Source organism: Malus domestica, chromosome 10 (genome assembly GCF_042453785.1).
Source record: "Malus domestica chromosome 10, GDT2T_hap1".
NCBI lineage: Eukaryota > Viridiplantae > Streptophyta > Magnoliopsida > Rosales > Rosaceae > Malus > Malus domestica.
The window spans coordinates 1,251,448-1,262,857 of NC_091670.1; the positions used below are offsets into that span (position 1 = coordinate 1,251,448).

Here is an 11,410-nt window from a genome sequence, read left to right on the forward strand (position 1 = left end):
CAATATGTATTATGGAAAGACACTTTTCACATGCCTCTCCCCACTCCCAAGATCACTTGTAAAGTGATTGTATGAAAATTGGTAGGAGAAGCAGAGGCATGAACTGTTTGGTCGCCGTGTCATTTTATGGACGAAAGTCTGAAATGATTATTCATATTTAAGAATTGGATCATGCTAGAGAGGTCATCTTTTAAGACATATTTTGTAGATTATACGATGGAACAATTGATTGTTGGATTTCTTCTTTAAAATATTGAAAAATAATAATTTAAGCATCAACTGTTATATCACGTAGTTTATAAAAAAAAATGGTTTACTTAGCATTTTTTTAGGATGATGTTATTTACATATTCATTTTTACCTGATACACATCTCTTAATTTTTTGCCATCTTGATAGAATGAATTGAAAAAATCAATAAACAAAAATTAACAATGTTGTGAATAGCACTTCTCTTTTCTTAAGAATTTAAAAAGATTTCCCCAACTATTCGCCACGACATGCCCAAGTGTTCTCTTCATTTTTGAAGAGAGAGAGAGAAAGGGAGAGTGGTAATCCAACGTAAGAAAGCAGAAAGCCACCACAACAAACAGACACTGCAACTTTACAACGAAACAGACTCTGCAAAAACAAACTCTGCTCAACTTCTCATATATTCTGCTCTCATCTCATCTCCTGCTTATAATCTCTCTCTCTCTCTCTCTCTCAACTCTCGCCATGTTTTTCTGAGAAGTCTTTTAATTACTCTGCCCCCAATCCTGGAATTTTATGAAATTTCTGAAATCAAAGGTAATTCTAACAGAGCTTCAATTTCTTTAGTTACCCTTTTTTTTACTTCTTCAATTTTATGTTTATTTCTTGAGAATTCAAGGACTAATCTAATTCGAATGCATGGGTACTCTGTCTTTTTTTGTTCTTTCTGTAGTTTCCAAATATATTCCAATTAAAAGAGTTTAATATAAAAATAGAGAAGGTTAATCAAATGAGTTCTTTCTATTTACTCAAACAAAAACAAAATGAGTTCTTCTATTTATGTATATTTTTTGTTGTTTAATTTTAATTTGCAGGTTTTGGCTCAAAATCTGAGGGCCGTTTCTGCTGAAGTTGGAAGGGTGAATACAAATGTATATTTCCGGTACGATTTCTTTTTTTTAATTGCAGTTTTGACGTTAGAGTTTAGATTGATAAGTTACACTCTCACAGCCTGACAGCTTGTTGAAAGGAATAAGGCCCCTTTGTTATTGTTTTTTTTTTTAATAAAAGCTGTTCCACTTTAAAATTAAGAATTACAAAATTGTTTGATAAAAATAAAATATCTGTTTATTTTAAAAGCACTTCAACGTAGGTTGTTTTAAAAAGTTTTTTTGTAAAAAAAATATTTTCAATTCCAATAGTGTCTTCATTAGTTTTTAAAAACGACATTATTTATTTTTTAGTCACATTTTATCATTTGGAGAACAAAGTGGTTATCATAACCTACCGCTTCAAATACTGACTTTACACCACTACCGCCATTGGCACTACCATTGGTGCCGCCACCACCACAATCGTTAGTGCCGCCGCCATGACAACCATCATCATTGCAGCCACATGCCACCACCACCACTATAATCATGACCGTCACAACCATAATCGCCACGCTATCGATGTCGTTGCTCTTACCACCATTGGTACCCTTGCAGGCTTGCACCCTAAACACAACCCACTATTGACACAACAACCAAACCCCACTGCCACCACTGCCCCTGCCACGATCGTTGTCGTTAACACCTTCATTATCATGTCTATTTTTGTCCTTATATACAATTATACAACTTTTATATTAAAATTTATCAAACGCTTTTACACTGCTTTTCAAGCTGATAATATTTTCAAAAATACAGTGTATCAAACTTTCAACTGGTTAATTTTACCGTTGATTACTCTTAAAAACACAACAAAAACAATTCTTTTAAAAAACACAAAAATCCCAAACTGACCTAAGAGCAAGTGCAATTTGTCATTTTGTTACTCTATGCCTCTCTCTCTGTCCTTGGTTCTAATTTTTTCCTAGAATAATTAATGACTTTTTTTTATTAAAAATATGGAATGGACGGTCTTGATCCATTTACATGTTCATGGGTGGATTGATAGTCTTGGACGGTGGGGATTCGGATGACGGTGCATAAACTTTGGAATCAAGTCTTTATGTCACCTCAATATGTTTTGGGTAGAACCAATATTTTGAGGGCTCTGTCTTTTCCTTTTTTATTTTAGATAGAATGTTTCATTGTATGTTTACCCCATTACTACCACTATCAGGTTGCATATTTTTTAGTTGTAAGTGAGAAAAAGGTTTTAGGTTCGCTTTTAGTAGATGGTGAATTTGATATCACATTATTATGATAGGATCATTGTATGACAAATTATCATTATTGAGGTAGCTTTCAAAGTGAGCCAAAAGTTCTATTTCTCTCCCATTCCATCACAAGATTTAGAATTGTAATAGTTTACACTTTTTGTTTGTTTGAACATCTAATTCTCCATTAAACTACACGTAAGCTAGAATACGATTTTTAGGCTCACTATGTCATCAATTTAATGAAGAATCAAACATTCAGTTAGACTGATGGTACAATTTCAATATGTTATGGTAATATGATGAAACATGAGAAATTGAAATTTCTCGTGCCATTTTAAAAATTACCCAAAACCTATAAAGAGAAATGTAGTTAACCTTAATTTTTACTTGAAATTATGTTCAATTGAGTTTTGGTTGTTCAGGAAAAATTATCTGGTTGCGACAATCATATGGCAAGACTGATACATGTACCATTAAACTTAGGGTGAAATATTAATATACAAATGTTACATATAAAAAAATTACATCTAAAGAAAGTTGAGCTTCCATCATAAAATTAATTGGCAATATGGGGAATAGTCCAACTTCTTATAACCCCTTGCAATGTTTCTCCTTTCACCTCTATGGTGTGGTACTCTGTTACTTTTTCATTCTCACACGCCTCTTCACATGTTCACGTTGTCACGTGTCCCTTCACGTGTGACCAATTTTGAAGCCAAACACTTGGAAAATACAAATTAGGTGATGTGGAGCATATGTGACCGTTGGACTTCAGATGTGGGCTAACCTAACTCTGATACCATGAAGAAAATTGATGTTCCCCTATAATACCAATTTGCAATATGAGGAGTAACCAACATTTTATAAGTTTTTGTAAGGTTTTTCCTTTCACCATGTGAGACTCTTTTACTCTCGCATCCTCACAACATCATGTAGCAATGTGACAATCTTGTACAATAGTATCTCACAATTCAGATGTATTTGAACATTAATGCAATGCATTTCTTCTTTTGTTATGTGGTACGTTGACAAAAAAATTTCCAATTGGAAAACTAAATGAATGATGTGAAAGGCTTATTAATGTGACTTTTCATGTGTTTGTTAGGTAAGTGTGTAGTGTCGCAATTCTACATTTTCTGGCCAGGTGGTAGTTCTGAGGCTGCAGAATTGATTCTGTCATTTTGTATGCAGAATTTGGTACCACCATGTGAAAGTAGTTATCAACAATTTGGGATCACCTGCACTTCTTGGGGTGATTTGATTGTTTCCTACCAACATCCCTATATCTCTTTTGCACATAAAGGTACTCGCTTTCTCTCCCTGTAATATATCAAGTGTTCTTTGGTAGTTTAGGTCTTTTGTTTGGGTAAATAATTGGTCAAATATGGGCCTACAACAAGTACAACGAACAAAACAACACAACGTAATAAGAGCCCACAGCAAAAAATCAGGCCTAACCCTAAAATACGAGATATTTTATATACTGATTGTACTGCTTTGTGGTGTACCATTCCACATGTTACCAGTGATTGTAAAACAAATGCATTTGTTTTATTAATGTATTTGGACGACAAGACTGATATATATCCCCACTCCTAGTCATACTAATGAAAAACAAATGCATGTATTACAGCTTGAGTGAAATCATAAAATTCCGTGACGATGTTTCAGATACACAAAAAAATTACTCCTAATACAAATACTACATTGGGGTGTTGTTGCCACTTCCACAGTTCCACCACTATGATAGGACTAAGCATCAACAGCATATTCGACCATACAACAATGGAGACTCCCTAAAAGGGAAACCCCATACAAGCATACACCGTGGAAAGCCTTTCACCAAAGGAATCTTTTATTAGAGAATCTTTAAAAGAGATGTCAAATTTCAAAAATAAAATTTTAAATTAGGAATTTATGTGGCACTTTGATCTTTTTTAAAGTCTTGTGCCCATATGTCAAATTAATCTATTATTTATTACATTATTTCCTTTTCATATTTGTAATAAATATTTCTATAACAAAAAGCAACAATAAAAATGATAAAAAAAATATTAATCAATTAAAAATAGATTTGAAGTTGCTTTCAAATTTAACAGCAACCACCTTTGCTGCCAATCCACATCATGCCGCTTAAATATTGGCATTTCGGTTGGAAAACACTAATGTTGTCTATTTCAATATTATTGCTAATGTAAACTTTTTGACATCTCTTTTGAAGGTGCTCTAAGTAATAAATGAATTAGTGTGACAGTCAAGTTGCCGAAATGAAAAAGAACTTGATAAATTTATATCGGCTTGAAAGTATCTAACATACTTACATAAAAAAAAAAATCTAATATAATCTCCCCTCTCATGAAAAATGGGAAAACTTTAAAAAAATACAAGTAATTAGAAGAGGATTAACCATAGAAAAATAATAAAGCTCACCATTAATGACGAATTAACGATCGAATTAATTGCTTTCTAATAAAAACAAAGAAAACTAGGCTTGCTTCACTAATCTCCCAACAGAGAAACTCTTATTCAACAAAGCAAGCATTATTAGTATAAAGTTAATATGAACGGGCATCATTTCAGGGATAGCACTCGTCCACCAACTCAGGCCTTCCTTCAACTAGTCTGCGTGCACCATTCGGTGTTATGAGTCACTCACAATTCTTGACGCATTTAGGTTTGTCTCTCAGTTGTACGTATATGTCAAACCAGTAAGATCCGCCTTTCCCATCAGGGTTATCACATGAACATGAACATCAACGCTATCGTCTTTGGACTTACAATGAACTGTAAGGTTACGACCATAACGCAAATAGTTAATCGTTGTGCCATGGGTTACGGGATTGACAATTTCCCGTAACATGTAGTTCTTAGCATCAGAAGAAATGTGAGAACCACTGCGCTTCTCATATGCACAGCTATGCTTGCTTGGTTGATCTACTGATCTTATAGAGGATGAATGAAAGGGGAAATGTTGTTAGTGGGTGAATAATGGGTATATCGGGTTTCTTATATACTAAAATAAATTCATGTATGTTTAATTGTGTACTTTATGGAAAGAGGCTCCTTTTCTTTTCTTCTCTTCTCCCTATTTTCTCTTTAAGAAAGGAAAAGGATATGAGAAATTTATGGAGGATCTGCTGTGAGGCCGAATACAAATTGATGATTAAGTCTTTTATAATATTAATTCACGCATGTCCAATTACCTTTTTTTAGTGCAAACGATGATCTGCAGTAATCCTTATTAAAAGCCCAAAGGTGAAAGAATAGGGTTTGAACTCGGGACGTAGTGGGTTGAAGAAGGTGGTTCTAAATATCAGGACAATCTATCAGTTGCCACAAGTCCAATCATTAAAGTTTAAACTCTAAATAAGGGTTTCTATCGCCACTTAGTACTACGGCTGATAGTATTCTTCTTCACTTGTAAGTGAGAGGTCTTAAGTTCGATTCTTGCTACAGGCGACCTTGAACCACATTATTGATAACCCATTGTGAGGCTTAGCCTATTTCTCACCCCTTAATGTAGATAATATTGTATGCTAAAAAAAAAGAGGAAGGTTTCTATCACAAATGGTCCTTGAAAATAACACAACCCATTAAGATGGTCTCTGAAATTGAAAATCGATCAATGTTGTCCTTAAAAATGGGTGTCGTAGAGCAATGTGTTCTTTGTATCACATTTTCGTCAAAAAAAAAAGTGATGAAAGAACCACATTGTTCTGTGGCACCCATTTTCAAAAACTACATTAATCGATTTCAATTTTATAGATCATTTTGATGAGATGAGTCAATTTCAAGATCATCTGCCATAAAAAGGGTGACTTGTTGAATCACCAACTCGGCAGATGCTTGCCAAAAATATAAATTTTGGCAGATCTTTAATAAAAATTCACGTTGCTTGGTCTAAAGCTACTAATTTTTAAAATCATTTCAGCCAATCCTTCTATATATCGGGAGGAGTCCTCCTTTCCTAAAGTCATCATTATGAGGATTTGAAAGGATCAAATGAATATTAGTCACAAGATTATAAGCTTGTTTGGATATATTTTTAAAATGATTGAAAGCGATTTTAATAAAAATATTTTTGGAAACAATCCTTAGTAAAAATGCAAGTAAATCTTGAAAAAACACTTACACTTCTTCCTGGAAGAAACGCATAACTGATGTTTCTTGTACAAATCACTTCAAGTGCTTTTGGAATTCAAAAACATTTTCTCCAAAAGCGTTTTCAGCCACTTTAAAAGCACATCCAAACGAGTCATATATTAGTCTAGATCTAAATACGTAAAATATTTGACAACTTAATAAACCAAAACCAACTTAAAATCCATGAACTAATGAAAATTCAATTTTTTTTGTTTTGGTTTATTAAATTGTCAAATATGTTAAGTTTTTTAATCTAAACTAATATAATTTTGTGGTTAATATGCATTTAGTAATCATGAGTCCCCAAAATGAGAACCTTAGGAGAGCACGACTGATATCGGAAGAGTGGGGTATGTGGATGGTTTGGGCAAGTAAAAGGGGTGTAATTTTTTTTTTCGTAACAGTAGATGTGGATGTTTAACAATTAAGAATTGGTTTTCAGTGCTACCAAATTTCAGCTTATTTACGAAATACTGGAGCCTTTTTTTTCAACTTCAACTTATTTATGATTGCCAACAAACTTCAACTTATGTTACCACACCCAAACTTCAACTTATTCATAAAAATGTCACCACACCCAAACTTCAATTTATTTGCGAAAATGTCACCGCCTCTTTTTTTTTTTTTTTTATCTTTAATATTAATAAAAGTCCATTAAGTGTTTTTCATTAAATTTTAGGCATTTTAAGCCATTTTCATTAAAAATCCAATAAACTATGGGTGTTGACACTCCAATTCCAAAAAGGTCTTCTGCACTCATTCAAGTGCTTATTCTCTCATATTTTTACATGTTTTGAGTGGATGATGACTTCGTATTAGAGTGTTAATTACAACTCTTTGAATTAGGTGTTGTCTATCATAAGGGCTTCCTTTACCTCGGGATAAGGCTTGGTTGTTATTGTAAACTGTTTTCCAGTTTTGGAAAAAATCGATTCATTGTAGACTTTTAAGTAGATGAGAGAGTTGAATCATAATCCCATACCGTGTTGTGCTAAGCTCGTGTCTCTTATTAACCTTTGTTACTCCGTGGATATTGTTAAAAGTTTTGTTTCGTGATTAAGATAAAGTAGTTACTATTGTGCCAACCCTTTTCGTTTTCTTGGTGTATGCATTAGTGTCGGCATTGAGTTCAAAACAAGTGTTTGTAACCAATTTATAATTCGTTAAACACAGCAGTGTGAGCTATTCTATGTCACAGGACAGAACTTGAGGTTGATTGAAGAAGTGGTGACTTAAATGGCTAGAGTTTGTTCGCCATACTTTGATCCTGAGTATGAGAACCTGAGCACAAGAATCAATCCCCCAAGGTATTCTCCCTCTGTGCGTATGAACTATTTAATCAAAATTCTATTTGGGTTTCACCGTTTCATTCAGCGGGACTGTCATTGTATTTGTATTATCTTCTAGTTGTTTTACATCGTTGTACGTTTTGTTTGCAGGGTCTCCGTAGACAACTCTAGCTGCAGTGACTGTACTCTAGTCAAGGTGATTTTTCCTTTTAACCGTTATAATTACGCTCCGTTGACACCAGATTCTTGCAATCATGTATGAAAATTGTTTTCTCCTTTGAATTAATAGGTGATTATAGAATGAAATTCATAGGTTAATTTACCACTAAACGGAAGACATGTCTTTCCAACTCCTGCTGGAAAACCACCCAAAGACGGGATTTAATTTGCTTCGTTCTTATCTTACACTCAGTGAACATGTATTCCAGCCATCATGTTGAAATTGGTGTGGGGGGTATGAACTTATGTGTAGGTTGACAGTGTCAACAAACCGGGAATTCTGCTTGAAGTTGTGCAAATCTTGACAGACCTTGACCTCATAATCACCAAAGCCTATATCTCCTCCGATGGTGGATGGTTCATGGATGGTATGTATATTCTTCGGCTGATCTTTCCCTAATGCTTTGTCTGTTTAGTTGATTTCTTACACTATTGGATAGGCCTAGTCCTGTTGGCTCCGAATCCTCTTTTGAATTGATAAATTTTTGCTTTCTGTTAGTTAATACCCTCCATGGAAAAAATGCCATGTTGAATTCACAGTTCTTGATTTGAACTCTTTACACATAAGAATTTGATTGTCCACCCGTATCAAAGTCTTTGACCCTAGCTTGGCTGCACCTAAAATGAGATTAACAAATATATAGGTAATAAACTTTCGGAAAACCTTATTTCGAAGAATAATGCATTGTGAGCATCACATTCCCTGCAATTGAGTACAAACATCGTATTATAACTTATTGAGGGAGATAAGTTTGTCATACTAAGAGGGCAGAACAAGAGTACGCAGCAACTCGTTGTGCTGTGTGCCTGCGCGCACGTGTATACAATTTATTGACATTTTGTGTTCTTTAATGGACAGTATTTCACGTCACCGATCAGCAAGGAAAAAAAGTTACAGACAGTAAGACCATTGACTACATAGAGAAGGTAATCCCCTTGGTTCTTTTTTACTGCCACATGCTTTCCTGTGTTTTTGCAACCATCATCTGGGTCAAGATTCTCTTCATTCTAAATTGGACTTAATAATTTGCTTTACTAGAAACTGCAGGCACATGAACTGTCATCTTGCATAAAGGGTTTCCTCTTTTTATCATTTCGTTGTTACAAAGGATTTCTTTTATGTGATCGGTGATATTAAGAGTGATCTTGTCTGTGATTTGTGTCATGCATAGGCTTTAGGACCAAAGGGCCATATCACAGACCTGCTGAATGCTTGGCCAGGAAAAGGGGTTGGAGTGCACTCTATCGGGGATCATACGGCCATTGAGCTAATTGGCAGAGACCGACCAGGTCTCTTATCTGAGATCTCTGCTGTCCTTGCCAACCTTCACTTTAATGTAATTGCTGCCGACGTATGGACACACAATGGACGAATAGCTTGCGTTGTGTATGTCAATGATGATACTACATGCCAACCTGTGGAGGATCAAGCCAGGTTATCTACTATGGAGGAGCAGCTCAAGAACATCCTGCGTGGGTGTGAGGACGATGAGAAAGTTGGTCGCACTAGCTTCTCTATGGGGTTCACCCATGTTGATAGGCGGCTCCACCAGATGTTGTTTGCTGATAGGGATTATGAGGGTGGTGGACTGGCACATGAAGTTGATCACTTTCCTCCCTGCTTCCAACCAAAGATCGCCATTGAGCGTTGTGAAGAAAAGGGGTACTCGGTGGTTAGTGTGCGGTGCAAGGACCGTGCAAAGCTTATGTTTGACATCGTATGCACACTCACAGATATGCAGTATGTTGTTTTCCATGCCACCATCTCATCTGATGGCCCATACGCATCACAGGTACATACTTCTCATGCTCATCTATTGGCCAATTTTCAAGTTTTTAAAACTATTCCTCTAACGGATGAATTTTTTAGGTGGTTTCTTTTCTGTTTCTTGATTAAAATTCCGTAAACTGATGCTTATAGTTAACTGCAGGAGTATTTTATTCGTCACATGGATGGTTGCACCCTCGATACTGAAGGAGAAAAGGAAAGAGCCATCAAATGTATTGATGCTGCAATTCGAAGAAGAGTAAGCGAGGTTAGTGAAAAATCTATCCAACTTTTAACGCTCGTTTTAAAAGCTTGTTTTGCTTCGAGTTAGTGCACATTTGAACTCAAGAATATATTATAAACTAATCCTGGTCCATGGACTTGCAGCTACACAGCATAAAAGGTTGTTGAGCATTTTCAACATAATATATATGCATTTAACTTGTAGTATGTATTCCAGCAATAGTATACAGGAGATCAAGTACATAATTTCCTCTTAACTAAATTGTTTCCTCCAATTAATATATAAAACATCCGAATGGAATTCCTTTTTAATTGAATCCCTGACGAAAATCTTTAAGAAGAAATATAGTGCATGGAAAAGTTGTTACATAATTTATAAATTCATCTGTTAAACCGTGCAAGTGAATGCAATAGAAGTGACCATTTTCTGATTTAAAGTTGAAAGCAATAGCATATCTTTCATAAGCCACCACATCTAATTCACATGAACTTGTATTTGTAAACTGTACTTTATGTTGGAAACAATGAGGACGTGAGTTCTTGGTCCGTGTAGACGATTAAATTGCCATGAAATTCAGGGTCTAAGGCTGGAGCTGTGTGCAAAGGATAGAGTAGGCTTGCTTTCTGAAGTAACAAGGATCCTGAGAGAGAATGGATTGTCAGTTACAAGAGCAGGCGTCACAACAATTGGGGATCAAGGAATTAATATCTTTTATGTTAGAGATTCTTCAGGGAATTCTGTGGACATAAAGACAATCGAAGCACTTCGTAAAGAAATCGGACACACAATGATGTTCAATGTGAAGAAAGTCCCAACAAGTTCTGCTGAGGTGCCTGAGACTAAAGGATGGGCCAAGACAAGCTTCTTCTTTGGGAACTTGCTAGAGAGGTTCTTGGCTTGACAAGAGGTCCATATGAATATTGTAAGGTACATTGAAAATGTACAGAAGAATAAATCTGTTCAGGAAGTTATCTGGACAGACTTTCTGCTTTTGTACTCTTTGTATAATATGTATGCATGTAAGTTTGAAACTTTTGGACTTTGCACAACACTCTCTTTTTACTTCTTTTTGACATTTGATCCTTATCTTGATTAGTCTTATGATTACGCTTCCCAAATGCCTCTTTGATATGTCAATCCAACTCTACTTTCATTATACATTGTGCAACTTTGTATTTTTTATTTTTTCACAAGCGATATTCTACACTAATTTACATCAAGGAGCGGACGAATGACGTAGTGGTTTCAAGAGGAAAGTCGTAGCCGCCAGAGCAATCTACCGCTTACAAAATTTGACTTTGCTTAATTTATTGTGTTAGCCAAGTACTATTCTCGGCCAAAAAAATATGTGTAGTTTAAGTTGCTATCACCATCGTTATCACCCTTCTCCTTACATGAGTAGTTCCC

The 11,410-nt window shown here is 35.2% G+C and overlaps 1 protein-coding gene across 8 annotated transcripts; it reads left to right on the top strand.

Annotated features, from left to right (window-relative positions):
• Nucleotides 1–491: 491 nt before the first annotated feature.
• Nucleotides 492–11,121, top strand: LOC103444536 (ACT domain-containing protein ACR3). Of its 8 annotated transcripts, none has more exons than XM_029109054.2 (10): nt 492–788; nt 1,067–1,134; nt 3,532–3,643; nt 7,682–7,790; nt 7,923–7,968; nt 8,245–8,359; nt 8,851–8,918; nt 9,164–9,784; nt 9,923–10,027; nt 10,581–11,121. In XM_029109054.2, the coding sequence occupies exons 4-10, from the start codon at nt 7,720–7,722 to the stop codon at nt 10,902–10,904; spliced, it is 1,350 nt and encodes a 449-aa protein (XP_028964887.1). In that variant the 5' UTR covers nt 492–788; nt 1,067–1,134; nt 3,532–3,643; nt 7,682–7,719; the 3' UTR covers nt 10,905–11,121. The 8 variants fall into 8 exon arrangements, with proteins under 8 accessions (XP_028964887.1, XP_028964888.1, XP_028964889.1 ...); XM_029109055.2 differs by having other exon boundaries at nt 495–788; nt 7,657–7,790; XM_029109056.2 differs by having other exon boundaries at nt 495–788; nt 7,660–7,790.
• The last annotated feature ends 289 nt before the right edge of the window (nt 11,122–11,410 follow it).